The sequence below is a fragment of the Nymphaea colorata genome, chromosome 8 (genome assembly GCF_008831285.2).
Source record: "Nymphaea colorata isolate Beijing-Zhang1983 chromosome 8, ASM883128v2, whole genome shotgun sequence".
NCBI lineage: Eukaryota > Viridiplantae > Streptophyta > Magnoliopsida > Nymphaeales > Nymphaeaceae > Nymphaea > Nymphaea colorata.
Window position 1 is genome coordinate 12,667,615 of NC_045145.1, and position 22,045 is coordinate 12,689,659.

The 22,045-nt window shown below is 35.8% G+C and overlaps 2 protein-coding genes across 2 annotated transcripts; both read right to left on the minus strand.

The window, feature by feature from the left end:
- Positions 1–847: 847 nt before the first annotated feature.
- Positions 848–1,162, minus strand: LOC116259533 (cysteine proteinase inhibitor 1-like). The gene has a single exon (XM_031637394.1). The coding sequence runs from the start codon at positions 1,160–1,162 to the stop codon at positions 848–850; it is 315 nt and encodes a 104-aa protein (XP_031493254.1).
- Positions 1,163–4,285: 3,123 nt separating this feature from the next.
- On the minus strand, positions 4,286–16,833 carry LOC116258511 (PI-PLC X domain-containing protein At5g67130). The gene is made up of 8 exons (XM_031635681.2): positions 16,563–16,833; positions 15,988–16,110; positions 12,507–12,644; positions 11,541–11,639; positions 7,061–7,364; positions 6,639–6,859; positions 6,443–6,529; positions 4,286–4,510 (listed from the first exon to the last, which is right to left on the minus strand). The coding sequence occupies exons 1-8, from the start codon at positions 16,626–16,628 to the stop codon at positions 4,373–4,375; spliced, it is 1,176 nt and encodes a 391-aa protein (XP_031491541.1). The 5' UTR covers positions 16,629–16,833; the 3' UTR covers positions 4,286–4,372.
- Positions 16,834–22,045: the final 5,212 nt, after the last annotated feature.

The following is a 22,045-nucleotide window of genomic DNA, read 5'->3' on the forward strand; positions in this document are numbered from 1 at the left end:
GTGCATACATATTTGCATAAGTGTGCAGACTGGCACTTGTGTTGAAGAACACATTAAGCCCCTTTGGATAAACTTTTTTTTTTTAATGCATATTATTTGTCGTTTTGATGTTGAAGGAAGTACATATTGGCTGAAACCAAAATCAATCGGGCCAGGGTCAGGAAACCAGCATATGTACCCATTAACGAAGGAGGGCCATAAGACCAGCTTGATCTCGGAGAAAAGGCGATTCAATCAGTTAAGGGATGTCAATGCATTAATTGGATTCAAATCACATATGCTCTTTCATGTATCTGTTTCTTTGCAAGTTCATGTATTCGGATTTATATACTAATGAAAAAAAATCTAGATCATATTTGAATCTGAATCACAACCCTAATCTAATTTTTGAATTGGATCCAAACTGTAAGATATGTTAAGATACTGCATAGATATTGGGTATGAGATATTTATTTAAAACTATACCTTTTCTGAAATTGAGTCGGAACAAATATTTATTTAAATCTGATCCCGATCCGATGTCATTGTTTAAGTTCCAATGTGAAGCACGACATGCACGCAACATAATTTAATTAATTTGGACAACTATACAACACTTTCAGGACACTAAATATTAAACAATGCCAAACGACTTATTACAAGATCACCAGTGAATGAATTGTGCTTAGACACAGAACTTGGACGAAGAGAGAAACATGCAATGACAGAGACCATGACGAGTAACGACGTGGGGTTCTTGTAGCGTTCCATAGAACTTTATCATGAGCTGTGAACGGAATGAGTTGTGAACGGAATGAATGCAGAGGTGCAACACGGAAGATGGCAGCAGCAAGCAAGCAATGCTTAATCAGGGGAACACAAGCTCAAACGATGCCCGGGTCTTGACTTCCTCCCATGGCTTCTCATACACAAGAGCTTTGTAGTGCTTGACATACCCCGCTTTGAGGGCCTTGATCAGCAGCTTGTAGTTTGTTCCCGCCACCACCTGGCTCTGAGCCTGCACCACCTCGACGAACACTAGAGCTACTGCTTCATCATGGTGCTCCTTGTTGTACCCTGTCAGCGCAAACTTACCAAGCTCCTGTACATGCTTGTTGTTCTTCACGTCCGGGATCGGCTGGAAACCGCCGGGAGCTATCACTGAGGATTTGGAAGAAGCCATTAGGACAGGGAATTGAGAAGGGATCGGATCTAAGGAGCAAAGAACTCAGAAGCAAGCTCGGGTTATCTGGTTTCTGTTTCTGGATAATAATGAATCGAGTTATATGTCAGCCAACGATGAATGATGGTCATGAGAAAGCTGCCTGAGCTCATATTTATGGGACTGATTTGGCACGTTGGGATCCCAAAGAAAGCTCTGGAGGATAAGACATGCAAGTAAAAAGAGCGTTTGACCCGTCCTCTTCCTCTTGCTCAATTTTCGGCTTCCGCCGTCCTTCCGAAGATCACACTGCACACAGCAAATATGTTAATTGGTCAACCTTTCTTTCCTATTTCCATTTTAACGGTACTTCATTAATAATATTTGTTTCTTCGCATATTAATACTGCTTCATTTAGTAATATAGTAAATGATCATGTATTGCCTTCTCTCTCCCTCTCAAAAAAAAAAAAAAAAATACAAGAGGTTAAGGGTAATTTTACCCATCAAAAGTTTATTCTGCAAAATTTTTTAATCCTTTGTCTGTGTGTGTCAGTGTGTGAATCTACCTACTTTTAAGTTTAAAAGCGGATCAATCCTACTTACATGGTTTAAATTTTCAAAAGAACTAAAAATTCTTTCTTCTTCCCCAAAAAAAAAAACCATCCGGTGATAGCCGAAACCCCCTCCTTTTCCTTTCCACCAAAGTTTAGAACTAGGCCAATACCAGGTGGTGAGATTTCTATGCGCTTTAACTTGCATGTTGGATTTGTTGTCTACCTTATGCCCTTTTGGGGCAAAAAAAAAAAAACTTACAATTTAATTTTAAGATCATTTAGTACATTAGAAGCACAATGTGACCGTCTCTAGAACTTCCAGGAAATAAGTCCATAACAAATTGTGCGCTCCAAGGCTTTGACAAAACCACATTTTCAAGCATATATTCTCTGGTTTTGCTAAATCCCCATTGTCCGTTCTTCGTTCATTTGATCAAACTCTTGGTTGTATGTAGGCCCGTGCCTGGCCCAAGTGTGGTCCAGCCAGGTCTCGGCCAGGTCTCGGCCAGGCCTGGACCAGTTCAATTTTTAATAAAAAATATAATAATATTTAAAATCCTAACTTTGTATGCGTGTATTTTGTAATGTTCGGAGCTATAAAATGTAGTTTGAAATATATATATATATATATATGCGAAAAAAAAATAGGTCAATAACAAATGGCGAGCTGCAAGACTTTGACAAAACATAAATTCTCTTGTTTTGCTCGATCCCCAGCTTTCTCTCTTCCTTGATTTGATAGAACTCTTGGGTGTACGCGGAGATCCATAACGTGTCAAACTCGCTTTCACAAAAAAAAAAAAAAAAAAAAAAAAAAATCTTCATCTCATCACTACAAAAGCACATATTTCAAAGAATGGATTATTGGTGAGGGTTTAATTCTTTCATTAAATGGACATCGGATTGGATTCAGATATATAGCCGACCAAATTGAAATTCAGGTTCGAATACATTTAGTTTTAAGCAAATATCTTGTTATATTCAACACCTTTACATTTTGAAAATCAGCCACATTTGATTCAAATTTTATATTTAGATGAAAAGCAAAGATCGGATTTCGATAGATTCGAATTATTAAATCGGATTTTTATTCAGATTCGAATGACTTTTCGTGATACGAATTCGACTGGCGAAGGCACTTAAAAGACAAGCAATTTCTTTTGACCAACTGATTGGTGCAACTTAATTGAAGAGCTCCAGCTTCGACTGACTGAGATCAGACATGGATTATCGTGAAGGAGTCAGAGAAGTGGCACATCACTGTAGTGGATTTCTATAACTTTGTTGGATCTTCAGCGAACATGTTTGCCCTGTGGGTGGCAGCCTGCACAAGAAATGACTAAGGGGACCACGGTTATTTGCATGGAAATATTGATATACTTTGCCAATGGATGTAGAACTCTAGATATTTTAGCTTTTTAAGAAAAGTGTTTCTTACTTAGAGGGGCTACTTAGAGGGGCGTTTCATAGCTGGTCAGTGATAACCCAGTCATGAGTTTGATTTCTATGAGTGCTAATCTTTTATTTAGACCACAAACATTGACATACACTACTTTCGAGTTGAATGAAGTAGCTGTAAGTTCACCAAGTCCCAAAACAGCCCTAAAGCCCAAGTGGGGTGGGGGCGCAAGGGAAATGGGGAGGGGCTTCGACAACTTTGTGGTTTCTATGCAAGGGTTTGACTTAATTCGCAACTTAGAGTTTTGTATTGCAATTCCATTGGCCTTATAATGCAATCAAGCTGTAGTCTGTCCCACATCAAAGCAAACAAAGGATTTCAAAGACAGCCTAAGGAGAACGACACCATTATATATCATAACAGGTTCTACAAAAGTTTGAATTGTTTTTTTTGCTAAACATTTTTGGTATTACATTAGAACTTGATTTAGTATTGCGTTAATGTAACATACTGTGACCATGCTAACAAGATTATAGAAATGAAAGAATGTAAAACCCTACACTCAATGGTAGCTCTCGGTCCAGTTGTGCAGGGATATAACCTAAGGCTGGGTATCGGGTTGGGCGGTTGGGCCGCTGGCAATATCCAGTACCCGGCCTGACTCGAGTCCCAAAAAAAGGGCACTGGGCTGGCTAGATAAGCTCGGTTGGGCTTGATAATTTGTTTTTAATATTTATTTGATTAATTTATATATATAAATATAATATTTTATTAAGATTAATTAAATTGATATATTATTTTATATTTAAAATTATATTTTTTAATTTAATCCAGTCGGCTCAGGTTTTAATGGTCGGGCCAGGCCCAAGCCCAAGTTTCGGGTGTTGGGCCGGGCAGGGGCTTAGGCTTAATATGACCATCCGCTCCATCTCTCTCACAATTGTTACATTTCCTAATGTCAATTGCCTCTTCAGTGCACTGGCAATTGTTGCTGGTGTGGGCAACTGCCCACACCAGCCCAAAGAAACTGACATTATTTACATGTAAAATTTCATTTTTTTTACATATGAGTGCCCCTTGAGATTTAAAATTTAGACGTGGAGTGCCCCTCAACCACAAATTTCTGGCTCCACCACGCCACTGCTTGAGTGCCTAAACACTACCAACAAGATTTACAAAGGAACCTGGATCAAGAGAAGAGAAGTGGAATTGATCATACTCAATTACACAAAAACACATGCTGCTGAGTCTGCCTCTTTCTTTTATCATTACAAAACTATAACCTGTGGTTGATATAAAGAATAACAAATACAATTAGCAGTCCCTTCGACCACACGGTCCGACCCCCTAGCTTGTTGGCACTGTTGATTGGTTCAGGCGCAGACTCTGGCGGATCGAGCACAGGCATCGAACCCTGTCATTTCCGAGCAAGAAACATGTAAATGATACCATAACCTTCATTAGGTTGTGGATCCAAGCGAGGAATGCTTGGTTTGCCAAGTTCAAGGCCAAGTGCAAAGAAAGGCACCAAACAACAAACATAAATGAGCAACGAACCTTCAAAGATATTCAATTATATGCATATTAATCTATACATTAGCTCTCAAGTTCTTGCACATAAGCAACTTATCTGACTTTTGCGATTGTAATATGAGGACTTGCGAATGTAAGATGCATATGTATTCATAGACATGTATGTATATGGTGCATGTTTGCATGAGTGTGCGCACTGGCACTTGTGTGTGAAGCACACAAAGAAAAGCAGACATACTGGAGGCAAACGAAGATACATATGAACATGAAGGATGATCTTCTATTTACTCACCAGCTTCATTTTCATTTTTCTTTTCCTCTGCAAATATGAGGAAAATAGTGGATTAGTTCATATTCCATCACTAGGATCAGTAGAGATGATGACGGAAACTGTATTCGGATTGTACATTTTTGGATTCCTTTTTTTGGATTGATAAAAAGAATATGTGTTTGAAGACAATCAAGAAGTAACTTAAATGGAATATTATGAGATTTATTTAGAAATAGACAAAAAAATATGAAATCCATTCCGTGCATGTCATCATTATGTGGTGAGAATCAGGGATAAAGCCAAATTTTTTTCATGAAGCAGACCGAATCAAAATTTGTAAATTTTGAGTATGATCGAAATATCATTTTTTAAAACTTTTATATAGAACAAGTGAAAATTTTTTAAATTTACATGTAAATTAAAAAAAAAATGAAGGTGGGATCAGGGCCCATGCGGGTCCTACCTTGCCTCCGCCCCTAGACGAAAGCAAAACGGTAGAAGATTTGTATGTCCCTGAGTAGACGGGCTTATCATTAGCACGCCAAACTGAGCTCGAGCAAATTGGATTACAAGGTTTAGGCTAGACCCAGATCCAGTTGGAAGGATTTCTTTCAGAACCATATCCAGATGTGACTACCACAGGTCCAAATGTAACATGAACCAGAGTCCAAATCGAGTTGAACTGGAACTTATATCACCCATTTGAACTCAAAACTGCACAGCGAACCCGGGTCCAGTTATACAAAAGGTCCTATTCTTGTTTATCGGACCCGCATTCAACTAGATAGATACAGATTTTTACATGTTGGTTTGGATTTTAGTTGTACTGGGGTTATACCACACGTGTACACAATTCAGATCTTATTTATATCATTTACAATTTAAACAATCGATTTCAGATTCAGATTGACGGATCCATTGTCCTCCTTAACAAAAAAAAACCAAAAAAAAAAAAACATATCTAAAAAAGTTTAGAAAAGTAGCACTTATAGAAATCAAACTAACAACTACTAGAGGAGCTACGTGTGATTAGTATGGGCCACTGCCCACGACAGCCCTTAAAATACTTATTGTGACCTAGGTGAACCTAGGTTCAGCCATATATTGTGTCCACTCCAGGACTTAAGCATGTGCCCTACAAGCATTCATCCCTTAAAGAAAATTGTATGGCTCCGCAACATGCTAATGCGATGCCTGTCCAACCAGTTATGCCATACCCCTCGAGCTTCTTATAGGATTTTGTCAACAAAGCAGATCTCTAAGGGACCTTTTCTATCTTTTCTAGATGTCTGATAAAATGTTGCCAAGTACACAACCAAAGTTGTGATTGAATGATTGAAGCAGTGACAAAAATTTAGCAGCGAGAAACTAAACACATGAACCTAATAATGGAACACATGTAGGAGTACTAAACGATAGAAAAACTATAAAACCACCAACGATACCACAACAAAATGGAGATCATGTGCTAATATTCAAACTACATGGGATTTTAAGGTCTCACAGCAATATTGGGTTCAGAAGAGTTCATCATCAGCTTACCCCGCAATAGTTGACATCGTTACTTCCGCACAAGAGCTTCCCGTTAATGGCATCAATAGCTCCAAATGCACCTTCACCTTCACTCCTCTGCCCATTTAAAAACCAAGAACAAAGAATTACAATAAACATATTTAAATATCTCATTAGTAAAGCTAATAGTATGTGCTTAACACCAATGAGCATCATAGTCACAGACCTTGTAGAAATCAACAGCCAGGAAGTTGGCCCACCGATTGCCGGCGGCGGCATAGCATGTTTTGATCACGTTCATGAGGCTGCCGGAATTGTCAGAGCAAGCCATTCCCTGCACCGGCATTGACGGGAAGTGGTTCACGAGCACCAGAGATTTGGTCATGTCATTAAGCGGCGGAGATTCAGGTCGGTTAGTGCACGTACCATTCTCTCCTGCATCACCATCTGTTGAAGTAACAGAAATTATGCTCAAGTTAGGCGCTGGAAGAAGGACTCCAGCCGCTCCACATGAGATCCCCACATGATTACTAAGTGGCGATTTGAATGGAACCGGGACCATGGGATCAGTGAGAAGGTTAGGGACGCTAACGGGTCAAGTCATATTTCATGTTGTTTCTATGCATGAAAAGATGCAAGGAATCTTACATTCATTCTCAACTATGTAGTTCCATTCGTATGCAATCCCTTCGCTCTGCTCCTTGGAAGCAATGGAAGTGAAAACCAGGAGCCTCTCGTTGCTCGCCACCATGTCCCGGACCAGCGGCCAATCTTCTCCCTTCTTTGGCATTTTTGAGACTGGGAACCAGAACTTGCTCAGACCAGAGTCATTGAAGACCTTTCTTAGTGCATTCGGGGTGTGAACGTAGTCCTCCAAGATCAGGGTGATGATCTCAGATGGATTTGCAGACATGAACGATTCAATCTCCCTCAGTGTATCGATTGCCCGCTCCTGTCAAAAAAGGACAATCATGATCAACAAACATGCAAGGAATGATAACACCAACAGATTACAATAATAGTCCATCAGAATAAATTAATAACAGTAATAGTAATTGGAAGTAGACATTTAATAATACACACTTACTGGGTTTGATATTGTTAAAACTTAAAAACACTTAAGCATTACAGTGTCGATAAAATATAACCTTCTTGCAATTGAACTCTAGGGCTCTCATTGACTTAAAGATGAGATCATGAAAAGACTAAAATACTCTTAATGTAAGCAAGTTTCTTGTTGATTTGCTAATTTAGCTTGTATTAACCTTTTTACATTATTATAATAATAATATCCAAGTTATTTGTTTTTTATCGGTAATATCAAAATTAGTTAGGTAAGTGTTGCTTTCATCACAGTTGGGAAGTTATGAAAGAAACGCTTAGTTGTAATTGCAAAATTTTTGGTATATTTTCATTAAATTAAGCTCAAGTACACTAGCAATTTTTTTTTTTGTTCTTTTGTAAAAGACAAACTAGTAATTTTAATAAGTTAACAGTCTACTTGATAAAATACATTTTTCAGCTTCAGAAAAACTAGAACGCGTTCTAGAATGCAGAAAAAGTTTGGCATGTTTTTTTGTTACCGATTAATGATTTAACTGTGTGATTGAAATTTTTTTCTAATTATAATCATAATAATGCTAATGACAATAATAACAACGACAATAATCATAATAATAAAAATGCAATTTTAATTGTTCAAGCTCTTAAAGAAAGGAGATGGATTTGAGTCTTTCAGGGTAATCACTTCTTGCAATGGATACAAAGCTATGATGCCGATATATTTTCCCTCAATATTTTGATTGATCATATTCACAAGAGATCCTTACAACATACGCACGAAGTAAATATAAGAATTTTGAATACTAATCATAAGTGTCCAATAACTTGATTAACGACGGCTCCCAAGTTGCCATGTATGAAAAACAAAAATGTGTTTAAAATGAATACTTTGGCTGATATCCACATTTTTTTTTTTACAAATTGTTTTACCAGATCGATCAAACAATTGATAAATTAGCACACCATTTATTCCATGAATCCAATAAACTATTACGAGTTGTCAATCAAATAAATTGGATGAATTCATATGACGTGACTCATCAAAAGTGCTTTTAAAAAGTAAAAGTCAATAAATAACGCTGTGAAAAGTTTCTTTCGACGTAACGGCATAGGAAGCATGCAAACGTATTTGCCTTGACTTGTGATGGTTTAAAATGGAGAGAGGAAAGATGGGTAGCAATAAATATGAGCATTAGTTGTTTACATCAACTTTAATCGTCCAATATTCTATATGGTCATACAATTTTTGAACTCAGGGGAAAAAAAATTGTTAGTTAATTTTTAAAAAGCTACTGTATACATTGTGAGTCATTCATTGGTATTTAAGACTTAATGAACCTGGTGCGTGCAACTGACCAACTGTATTCCTAAATATGTGTATGCATGCTTATAAAAAAAAATTCATTTATCACCTAAATTCTATCAAGTGGCCGAGTCGGGAAAATTTTTTTGAGTGTCACTCATTCACAAATTTTCGTATCTGGAAGAGCACTTTTATATATATATATAACAAAGCAAATATTTGAAAATGTTAATGCAAAAACAAAAAAACATTGAAGAGATGGCGTGGAAAACTCCGCCGTTGGTTTTGTCCTTTGTTTTGTCACTAGCTAAGGGGTTGTGATTAAGAACTATGAGTTTTTTCTAGAAGAGTTTGTGGAGTCCATAATTTTTCTCCACGCTTACGCTAAAGAATCATAAGGACCTCCGGAAGTTTATCCGAGTCCCCAAAATTCTCTAGGGATATTTCTTCATCACTTCCAATTATTGCCAAAAAAAATCGCTGCATTCAAAAAAAATTGCAAAAAAGAAAATTAAAAAATTAACCTATTTATATCTTTTCTATGTTTATTCTAATGTTGTAATTATTTTTTTAACGTTAATCAACGTTTTTTTTCCAAAAATTGGTTTAAAAATTTCAAATTTTCACAATGTTTTATTACTCGAAAACTTTTAAATTTTTTCTGAATTTTTTCAAATTAATAAAGAGAAGTATCTTAATTAATACCAAGAAAAACTTCACCAATATAAAACTGGAATCTTGCTTTCAATGTCCCTCTTTTGTTTTTTTGCCGGCTGTTGAAAAACCTTCATTGATGAGATCATTAGCGTGAAAATTCTCAATTCTCCTCACCCACTAAAGATTTAGCGTACACCCAAAACTTCCACCTCAAGTCCAGAGGGACAGAACCATATGTGAAATTGTTCACACAGCTCACTAAAAATCCTATATTTACACGTTGGTTTACTCTAAATTTTTGCATATTTATATTTTTATTGCCCTTCAAACATTTATTTGTACATGGTGAGCGGCCCACGGCCAAATATATCGAGCTCTGCAACCACATGACTAGGGGCGGAGCCAGAATTTTTTTACGAGAGGGACCGAATTAAAGTTTTTAAATCTTGACTATGACCAAAATATATCATTTTTCAAAATTTTCATATAAAACAAGTGAAATTTCTAAAATTTACATGTAATTTAAAAAAAAAAAATTGAGGTGGGGCCAAGGCCCACACGGGCTTGGCTCCGCCCCTAAGCATGACAGGTCACAGACATTGGTGGCATTGAGCGATCATATAAAACAAGTGAAATTTTTTAAAGTTTACATGTATTTTTTTTAAAAAAAAAAATTTGAGGTGGAGCCAGGGCCCATGCGACCCCCCCTGCGCATGCATGACAGATCACAGACATTGGTGGCATTGAGCGTGACCGCTGTTCCAATTTGGTGACGCCCTCTCCTCTTCATTAATATAATGTGAGTGTCACGCGTGACTTATACACCAGTTCACTCGTTTTCCATGCCCACCAACTCCAAGATCTAATGCACCAAATACAAGCAAACCCTCTCCACCCCCAACCTTTCTGCGTAGAGTGTCTTTCAAGTATTCTCTTGAAAATCTAGAACAAGTAAAAATAATCGAGTGACTTTTACTTCAAGTTTCTTTTTTCATATTAGCCAAGAATCAAGATCTTCCATGCCCTTCCACCCAAATAAAAAAAAAGTTTGACTTACCTCATGGCATGAGTTTCTTGGGAAAGCAAAAGACACTGCTTTTATGTGGGGTTCTTTGTGCCCTCCATTGTTTTGCTTCCCTTTGTATTCCATACTGCTGTTCTAAGTAACATAAGAACCTTAATCTCCAAGCTTTTTCTACCAACTACTTCAACAGATGTGGAGGGAAACAAGTAATCGTAATTTCACTGCTAGAACGGCCACAACTTCATCTACTAATTAGTGGACAGTAGAAAAAAGATTGCGTAGCTGTTTAGTACTGGATTTTCCCCTTTAATTTGGCAAATTCTCAAGAACCTCATGCAGGAGCGCAAGCAGGAGAAATTTAGTTATGGACTTGGTTTTTATTTAGTTTATTTTAATTTTTTTAAACTTAGATCAAGATCTATGGATCCACTTTTTGTCTATATAAATGAGTTTAAGTCTTATTTTAAGCAATCTAATAAACACCCTAGTGGTTATTGGCGTTTTTTTCTTTCTCTCTGTCCAAATAATTGCATTCTATTTTGCACGTGCTCGATTCCACACTAGATTGGTGATGTGTTGATCGAGAATTACAGGTCTTTTCCACTGCATCGGTACCTCTAGTCTTTGGGGGTGTTTGATGGATTAGAATTTTAATTCTGGAATCAAATTTCCACTTCAACTTAAAATTGGAATGAAAATTCCTGTTTTCATTCTAGAACTAAAAAATAACTTGTTGGATGAAAATGGAATTAAAATTCTAGAATGCATAAGATATAAAAATAAATTCCATAATTCTGGAATCATAATTCCACCCCCTAGGATGGGATCGTAATTCTAGAATTTTAAATTGTTGATGAGTCTCATAATCAAAATTCTTTGTTTGATAATATAATTCTCACTTTAAAAAAATGAGAAAAATGATTTTAGAATTCCGTTGATTCCAAGTGAATCAAACACCCCCTAGAAGTTCAGGATTAATTAATTCAGAAGGCTTAATTTAGGGAACTGGAAATTTCAAGAAATGCGCCAAATATACAGACGGTTTTGCTACTCAAAAGGTAGGGGAAAGAAGAAGTACTTACAAATGCGGTGAAGTTGTAGCACTTTCCCCCATAGGAATGGCACAGCCACACATCTCCTTCGAAGTCATACGTGTCCAGCATCAACGCCCGAACCCCATTCTGCAAACATTATTTTAACGCAAAAATTTGACATTTTCACACCCAATAAATTAGCAAGAGCGATAAGCTTGATTCACCTTACCTTACCGGGACAGAATCGTCAGTTTTCCCGTAAAACTTTCAAGTTAAAACCTGTCCTGTTCAAAAATTAGATTGTACCATGTTCACTTTTTGACATTTTAATTGTTCTTACTTGCTGACTGAAATTTTGCTTACCGTGAAATGTATTCATGCTGCCTAATTAAACTGTCGAAGAATATTCCTATTCTCACGGTACAATGTTTCTTTCTTCAACTTCTCATGATGAATTTATTGGCATTTGCAATTGTAAGTTCTAAGAGTTGCCATGTTAAACTCTCTGAAAACGAGGGAGAGTGTGTCCCCAAGAGGGTTGGGGCGCAGGGATCATCAGTATCCACTTTGAACATCATCCTTCTGTTGTAAAATGTGGCATGGGCAGGTACTAAAAGCAGGAGAAGGGATTAGGTAGAAACTTGGCCTCGCCTTTTATCGAAACCCAAAAAACGACAGAGAAGTAACTTTTTAATGCATTGCATGTCACACACTCAACTTTACCAAGAGGCCTGAGTCTTTTGAGGGTCGAGGATTTTAACTTGTATATACATATATATATATATAAGTGCCTTTTTGCAAAACTAACAATGGCAATGTAACGTGCATAATTGATTGTATAAGAATTAAAAACTAGCTTGTTGATTGCAACGATTTAAAATGATACAAAATCATAACGACCTAAAGTTGCCATTAAATACTTTAGCCTAAAAGTCGTATTTTTTGTGGAAAAAATGGTTATATATATATATATATATATATATATAGAGAGAGAGAGAGAGAGAGAGAGAGAACCTTGAGCTGTTGAGTGACGGTGTCATCTTGGTTGGCAAAGGTAAGGCGTTGGACTCCAGTGTGAGAAGGCTCGCCCGCTATTGCATACGAGTTATGAGTGGTCAGGTACGCGTACTTATTGAACGGCAAGGAATTATTCTGCCAGAATAAACAAATACCATATGTTTCAAGACTAATGAACACAAAATGGCATCAGAACAAGTAAGCTAAAGTAACAAATCCGGCGCTTAGTTGACTAATGAAACCAAAAGATTGGCTCACATAGTTCAGGCTACACTTTCTATGCACTCCCTAGAAAAAAAAAAATTTATACGCTTATTCTTAAACTTTTAAAAGATAGTTACTAAAAGCTTTTCCTACATGTATTTCTTAAATATTGAAACTAGAGAGATATTAAAAGTTTTCGTGAATCTCTCTCTCTCTCTGCCAAGTATAGCACAGTTACCGACGCATGAGACGTATATAAGGTGTCGATTATTCTATTTTTGTTGGCATTACTCTCTTCTTGGCATTGAGAGTTGGGCAGACCGGTATTCATTTGATTGAGTGAATTCCCCTCCCCTTCCTTCCTCTCCTTTTTCTTTTTTATCTGACTTGACTCCCATGATGCTATTCTCCTAAACATTAGAATTGGATTGATGGGTTTGAAGTGGATTGCCGATTCTGCCATTCTCTCGTAGTAAAGGAGGAAGGAAAAACACTTTTATAATTTATTAAGGAGAAATGTTTTTTATATTTTTTTATTTCAAATTTTGTCGTTTTTTTAATATGAACTAAAGGTATTTTAATCACTGACACACGAAAAATCATACGATACATATAACCAGGTTCGCTGCGGTGCATGTGGAATTATTTTTTGCATAATAAAACAAGTGCATCGCTCAAGGGTCGGGGAAATTGCCCATGCGGACCCTAAAATATATATATTGATATATTCCTAAACAAATTTTTTCATTCATATATTAACGTCCTTTAGAAATTTAAAATCTTATATCTACTGCCATTTAGTCAGAATTTTCCAGATCGAAGGCGTCGGCCAACCACCATGCTTTACCAACTCCGTTGCCTTTTCAAATGTTATGCCTTTGAATGTATATTCTCTCTTTCGTATTGATCAAACAAAGGGAGTAAGAAACGGCAACGTCTCCGTCTCCGTCCAAGAACATCCTTTTCGATCATCCAAAATACTTTCATTTCACACTTATACCAACCCATTTCGTATTTTATGATACTTTATGTAAAATGGAATTTATAAGTATTTTAAAACGTATGATTCACCTTGTCATAAGTTATTTTGATTTTTTAAAGTTGTTGGAATTTTTATATGATTATCTTACTTTGACAAGTGAGATCGGTGCCCACATATGTTAATGTATGGTAGTGTTTATAATTTTATAAAATCTGTATAAAATATGAGCAAGTATATGCACTAAACTCAACCTTCAATTAGTATGTTCTTATAATCACAAATAGACATTACAGTAGCTTTCAAAAAAAAAAAAAAAAATCAAACTAATAATCACTTTGAAGAATTAGCCCCATTTTATTTCAGTTGACATTTATTTATAATCATAAATCTATCATAATTCAAGAAGTTTGTAAAATTTTCCAAAGCACTCACACCATGTACCCAAAACCAGGCCACTTCTTAAATGCAGGTGTAAAATGCTTTTTTAATGCAATTGACCTTGTAGAACTGATCTTATTATTTACTAAGAGACGACAACTCTCTGGCCTACATATGTCTTTTTGAAACATATGGAAATTAATAGCTCTTATAATGCAAAGTTTATATATATATATATAAAAAAAAACATAGCGTTTTTCTTTAGATCATTGATATATAATACATTAGTAAGTTATAAGCACATTTGTGTTTTAACCTTATGTTCAAATATGCATTCTAAGTGGACTAATTTTGGCATCTAATGTAAGTAGTCGAGGACATAGTCATTCTTATATAAATATTAGCTGCACAGATCATATGTCCACATGGTCAAATTTGATCTATAAAACTTAGAAAAACAACACCCTAAAATGGGTTCAAAATCATGCATCCCATGTGACACAGTGGCTGAAACTTTTTTTAATTAAGAACCACATGAATAATTAGATGCCAAAGTGCCTTTAAACATTGTTGTTTAATTAATGATAACTGCTGCATGCCAAAGACATTAAAAATGACACCAATTTTTTCAAGAGAAAATAATGGAGAACATCTTATAGGCAACTTAACTGCATAACGATTTGTGAGGTCATCTAGACCAACTCTTCTCTCATCATTTGAAAGTAAAAACTGTAAACTGAAAGCACCCTAGCCGTTGCTAAAAGCTGCACGCTAAAACTGTTCCAAATGTTCATATTACGAGCCGTTGGCTGCACGCTAAAACTGTTGAAAATGTTCATATAACGACTGAGTTTTAGTTAAAGATTTTTGAATTTTAATTTTAGTCGTCCGGCAAGTTTCATATATTATGCATGTATTCAACCATTTGTCTCTTTTCGTTCTGAGTTCAATGAGCAGGTTTGCAGAGGCCTGCTCCTTTGACTGTTTCTATTCTATTGAACTAATTAATCATAAAGACTAGCCGCCATTAATGGAAAAAAAAAGGAAGAAAATCAGTTTCTGCAAGTTAATGTTTGATAGCTTTAGATCTATGCATTAAAAGGTGGGCATCTTAAATCCATGTTCCATATAAAAAACAGCGGACCGGCCTTAAATCTAAGAATCTAAAATTCTCAGATCCACGGTCAAACAAACACATCCTAAAGGTTTTTCCTTATCGTTTAACAAGAAATAACGCAAACATTTGAAGCGCTTAACCTGACCATCCACAATCTCCTGGGTAGTTCAAATTTTCAACTTTCTTCTCATATTTTATCAGAAAATATAAAGCACAAGATGGTGAAAAGGTTCAAAAAGCATATTGAAATTAGAAATGTCTGCAAAAAGGAAACTTTTTAGTTTTCAAAAGCAGAGAAGGCTTGAGAAATGTCCAAACATCAGTTCAGGTTTATTTTTAATTGGAATGCGGGGTTTTTTAATTTTTTCTAAAGAAAAAAATTCCAATATGTGGGGCTTCATGTGAGATGAATCTCAGCAACATGTCAAAACAAATCGCCCTAGTTTGATAATTCTATTTCCAATATCGACTCAGGAAATTACAGAAGTTAACAATCAACCAATCGCGATGATTATATATATTTCCAGAAAATGCTAACTGAACTTTTAGACGCACAAAAAAGTTAGAAAAAATGGTGGCAATACATTATCGAGATGAGAAGCACCGAGCAGAACCCCAACTTTTCCATCTTTATCGGGATATAAGTCGCTTGTTTCAAATGAAAAGCTACTGAGATTTCAGTCCCATCGGTTGTCAGATTTCTCATTTTTCATTTGAACCAAAACAAGAGGAATAAATATAACATGCAGACGAACTAAACGCAAAATCAGGAAAGAGAAAGGGAAGGATGTGAGTACCAGGAGCTTAAATTGGTCGGAGACGGCATCCCTGATGCATCTTGTTCCAGAAAACCCTTGGGAGCACATTCCGCAGTAGAATCCGGCTCCGCAGTCCCCATCGTTTGAACACGGATCCAGAAGCTGATACAGATCACAATTTTCAGCATAATCCCAATTGCTGTGAGATACAAGATACACACACGCATACACACACACACACAAAGAGAGAGAGAGAGAGCAGAATGTGAAAAACAGAGATGGGTATGCGATGAAAGCTAACACCAGAATGAATAGCAGAGAGAGAGAGAGAGGGACAGATAGCAAACTGTTAAAAACAGAGATGGGTATGCGACGAAAGCTAACACCAAAATACCGGAGAATGAATAAGAGAGAGAAGAATTTGAGAACCAGAGAAGGGTGTGCGATCAAAGCCAACACCAGAGAATGAATAATGTAGAGAGAGAGAGAGAGAGCAGAGAGCAGAGCAGAGCAGACTGCAAAAAACAGAGATGGGTAGACGATCAAAGGCAACAACAAAGAAGGGATAGTAGAGACAAAGAGAGAGAGAGAGAGAGAGAGAGAGAGAGAGAGACCTTGGATTGTGTTGCAGGAAACAAAACGAGGAACAAGAGAATGATGATGGCTCTCGGAAATCCCATCCCCCCTCTGCCAACAAACGAACGGTTGTGCAGGAAAAAATGGGGAGCCGCTTCTCCCTCCCCTCCCGCAACGACCACCACCACCTCCTCTGCTCTCTTTTGTGATCTACTGGAAAAGCGCCAGAACCAAGCAAGACACCATGTTAAAAGAGAACAGGCACAATACGCGTGTTTTTTGGCAGATTTTTGCTCCTCCCCCGACCCAGTCCCACTCACCACCGTCACCACCGCCCCCCCTTCTTAAGCCCCAAGATATATATATATATATATATATATATATATATATATATATATAACGGAAACCCCAATAATGTTTGTTGTATTATTTTATTTATTCATTTCTTTTTTCTTTTATTTTGGGATATGCGATAAACAAACCAATATGGATCTTGCTTTCTTTAGTTTTTTCGCTATTTTTCGATCATATTTGAACCGTCTTTAAACACCCCAAACGACACACCAGAACTAGCCCTTGCAAACGGTTCACCCTCCTACATTGAAATAACAAAATGCCAGTGCTGAACAAGCCGTTGCATATAAATTCAAATATATAGTTTTGTCTCTCTAGAGTGAGTCCCTGACGGTTTAATGTCGCTATTGGACTTGTTTGATCGGTCTTCCTGAGAACGCAAGGAACAAGACGTTTGGATCCTGATATTCCAGTTACAACAAGAAGAAGCGCAAGTCCGCAGAAGGCGCTTGATTCCTGTGAAGGGAAGGGAAGGGAAGGCTAATATTAAAAGGAGCATTAGGACGTAGCTTTACCTACATTGAATCTTAGATCCAATGTGATTTCAGATTTATTTTAAGATCTTGGGATTGTTTCATGCCTTTTGGTGTCCAGCTCTTTCTTTCTCTCTCTCTTAGTGATTGGTAGCACAACTGGTTGGGTTGAATGGCCTGTTATAGTCAGGTTCTTAGTTCCTCTCTTAGAGGGTGCTATCTTGAAGGTATTGAAGAATGTTGAGCTTGGGATTAAAAGTGTCATTATAAAAGCTAAGTGGACGGACTATTGTCCTTCCTTCTTCCCCCCATCTCCTCTCTCTCGCCGCCCTGCCATCACCATTGCTATTCAGAGCTTGACAGCAACTGGTCGTAGTATGTTGTTGTTATTCTGGTGAGGACTTTCCACCCCCACCCACCCTTGTCATATTTGAGATCTTTGGATTTTGGCTTCCACTGTTGAGTTAGAAAATTCTGGCTAAGGGGCTTCAATTTTAAAAGGTATCAATATGTAAATGAGAAAAATTATTCTAAAGTAGCAATATGAAAATAAGTTTTTTTTTTTTTTTTGTTAAGTCTATGTGGGCAACTGCCCACACAATGCGCACACCGGCCTTCACCCTTGGCTTTCACGGGGATTATAAACCCACAGATCTCAAATCTATTGTTTAGTAAAACTTTGGATGTCTCCACAAATCCAAAGTTAACAAATACCCCTTAGTTCTTCTGTTCTTGAAATGCCTAAATAGTGTTACACATTTGATTCCAATTTTAATCTAGAAAATGGTGGCCTTTTTGTTTCATCATTCTGCAGGTTATTGAAGTCCCTCATTATATAGCTCAAAAGTTGGGACTGATAAGATATATAGACCTGTAGAAGAAATAGTTTAATAGTGCAAATGTCAAATGCAGCAAATAATTACTTATATATGTTTATGCTTCTTGTATCAATATTCCTAGTGCTTCCTAAGCAATTAGTAAGTGTTGCCCATGTAAAAAAGCAGGTGAGCACCATATCCTTATTAGTCATTTTCTCTGCAGCACCACATACGAGAGGAAGGTCACAATCAAGCGAACCAGAATTTTCTTTTAACTAAACAATGTGTCAAAACCTGTGATAGAAGATATAGTTATTGTCGATTAGAAGCTCGTGATTTTTTGTAAATTCTCATAAATCTCTTAAAAATGAAAACAAGGAATACATCCATTTCTATTTATAGCACAAGACAGTCACTCAAAATGCAGAAATCCTACAATTATGAGTATATGAAGAAGAGACTTCAGCTACAAAAATTATAGATGAAGAATTCATGCTGCTTGTTTCACCATTCTCAATCCATAATTTGACAACTTATCGTTATCGGCTCATTTAAAAAGTTAGCAGGTCCATGTTACGTAAAATTTTTGTACTGTAGTTGCTTATGTTAACTCTATATGTTTAATCCTTCCATAAAAAAGTATGATTTTTTGCTATAGAAATAATAGACTTGTTGTCACCATAAAGTTGGGTTAGACTTCCTTGTTTTATATGTAAATATTTTAAAGTATGTCTCGTCCAAATTGCTTCTCATGTAACAATAGTAGTAGCAGTATATTTTGTTCCTGAAAATGATTGTTGATCGAATACAACAAATAACCATTTTTGCTACACCAAGTTATTGCGCCAATGAATTCTACCTAAATCTTGAGATCAAACTTTCAGAGAACACAATAACTGGCGAGTATTTATCAAGATCCACACTCAAATTTTCATTGGTGTTCATGAGAGTTCTACAACCTTTGCAAATCATCATTTTAATTTTTTCTTTTCAAAAGGTATAACGCATACTTTTTTTGAAACATGAGAATTTCTTAATCACTTTGTATTACTTGAAGACCAATAAAATAATGTGGCAATCCCAAATCAGTTATTTCAAATTCATTTATCATATATTTTCGAAATTCTGCAACAAGCTTAGAGGAACAACCAATGTAAATAATGTCATCCACATAAACAGTATTTATAAGTAAATATTTTTTGGTCACCTTGACATAAGATTGGTTCACTATCACTCTTTAAAAACCATTTTAATGAAAAATTTTATCAAGACAACTATACCATGCACGAGTGGCTTGTTTGAGTCCGTATAGGGCCTTTCTAATTTATAAACACTTTTTTACATTCTCATAAACCCATTCATTGATCAGCATATACCTTGTTATTCAAATGACCACTTAAAAATGCAGACTTAACGCCAAGCTGAAAAACATTTCATTCGTGTTTGGTTGCAATTCAAAGAGCTATCTTAATTGTCTTGAGTCTTGCAATAGATGAAAGTGTTGGTCAGTATAATCAAATAACCACTTAAAAATGCAGACTTAACATCAAACTGAAAAGCATTTCATTTATATCAGGCTATAATTGAAAAAGATATCATAACTGTTTCGAATTTAGATGAAAAAATTTCAGTGAAACTAATTCCATACTTTTGTATAAAACCTCTAACAACTATTCTTGCTTTACATTTTTTTACATTTCCTTTAATATCATGTTTAATCATATAGTCCCATTTTACTCTAATTAGTTCATTTCCTTGTGGCAAATTAGAAAGCTCCAGTGTGTCGTTCCTGTTAATAAGGAATGTACTTTTTTTGGGGAATGTTGTTATCAATTGTGCACTATATACCTTCAATGGTAGGAGCATTTGAAAAATCATCTTTCCGATTTGATATTTTTGATAATACTTCATCAAGATGGTTTGATTGTGTTCAAACTTCATCTAAGTGCAGCTTCATAGATCCATCCTTAGCCCATTTTTAACATGTTTTTTCATAAAAAATGTCATATTTCCTTATAAACAATTTTTTAGTAGCAGCATTATAAAAACAATAACTTTTAGCCTCACTATTACAGTCAGTAAAGATGTACTTTTCACTTTCCTTGTCTGCCTTGGTTCTATCATTAGAATAAATTAAGACATATTTTATACAACCAAAAACTTTCAACGCACTTATATTTGGCTTCTAATTCCACCAATCTTCATTGAGAATATATGTCGTTGTGTGAATAACTTCTGCTCAAAATTCATTCGACAATTGTTTTCTATTTGACAAGCTACATGTCATTTCCACCATTATGCAATTTTTCTTTGTAAGAACTCCATTTTGTTATGAGGTTTTTCTTCTTGTAAATTGCTTGTGGATGCCATGTTCTTTACAAAATAAACTAAATTCATCAAATAAGAATTCTCCCACTCTATTTATATACAAAATTTTTGTAGATTTGAAATTTTTCTTTTTTGCAAAGACTTTGGAATCCTTAAATTTATCAATTGCATGACATCTATAACTAAAGAAAAAATCACTCAACTCATTATAATGAAATCATCATAAAAGGAAAAACATATTCGTTGTCAATTAATGAAAGAGGTTTCATGGGCCATAGGTATCTGTGCGAACCAATTCATGGGGCCATAGGTATATGCATGAACTTATTCAGGCGGCCATAGGTATCTACATGAACCAATTGAAGCAGCATTTTAGCTTTTCATGTTTTTTCAATTGAAAATGAAGATATATGTTACTTGTTATAAATATACCTTTCAAACATCATTTTTGCAATCAATGAATGACAAACCAAGCAGCATGTTTTTTTGATGTAAAAGTTTGAGCTGAGTGAAGGTGTCCGTACCACATATGTCATAGCTTAAAATGTCATCAATCATTTTCATGCAAGCACAATCATCTATCTTGATTATTTTGAATCATGTTAAGTTTTGCAAGAACTGCACCACTTTTATTTTTTATTTTACAAGCATCATTTTCCAATAAAAAGGTATGACCTTTTTTAATCAATTGTCTCACACTAAAATTTTCAGCTAATCTAAGAACATAACACACATCATGGATAAGTTATTATATGTATGTTTTTGTTTTGATGTTAACTATTTTTTTGCAATTTGCACTAGCCAATTGCGCACAATAAGGACGTGTTTGGATGCACGCCCAAAAATGAGTTGTGGTTTTTGCCTAAAAAAAAATACTCCATATTTGGTTTGTTTGAGTCGATTGAAAAACTGTTCTTATAAGAGAGCTAAAAAACTACCCCCTCCTCTCAAGTTATTTATTTGCCCGCCCACTCAAACAAAAAAATAATGTTTTCCAAAATTTATTAAAACATCATTTTATGAAACCAAGTTTTTTGAAAAAATAATCTTTTCAATGCATCATTTAGATGCTACCCAAGTAAATTTTGAGCTAACCGAAAAACATAGTAGGCATCATGGATAAGTTGTTTTGTATTAATGATTTGTTTGCCATTTGCATTTTTAAGTTTTAAGGAACATAGCATAGCTGATCGGGCTGGTGGATTGATAGAAACCCAATTGCGAACACTAACACTGTTTATATGAACCACAAATGGTGGTATGTATTATGACCTCAGATTATTCACCTAAATAAATTGCTTTGAAGGTGTATAAAATCCCTTCAAGGTGGCAATCTCAACTTATTTTTTCCTAAAATAAGTTATATTTCATCCTAGTGCTAATTAGAGCAAAACAATGACCACTAAACTAAGCTCTAAATGAGCCTAAACTCAAAACCACCACCAACCACCTTTTTCAATGTCCGACCGATACGCATCCTACCAACTGCACCGTTCAAACAATTTAGAGAAAAAATAATTTATTTTTCAATTATTGTACATTACTTTT

Coding starts and splice junctions, on each gene's coding strand:
- LOC116259533 (XM_031637394.1), bottom strand. CDS start 1,162: ATGGCTTCTTCCAAATCCTCAGTGATAGCTCCCGGCGGTTTCCAGCCG.
- LOC116258511 (XM_031635681.2), bottom strand. CDS start 16,628: ATGGGATTTCCGAGAGCCATCATCATTCTCTTGTTCCTCGTTTTGTTT. Junction 6,860..7,060: donor CTACATAGTTGAGAATGAAT/GTAAGATTCCTT, acceptor TTACTTCAACAG/ATGGTGATGCAGGAGAGAAT. Junction 6,530..6,638: donor TGGCTGTTGATTTCTACAAG/GTCTGTGACTAT, acceptor TTAAATGGGCAG/AGGAGTGAAGGTGAAGGTGC.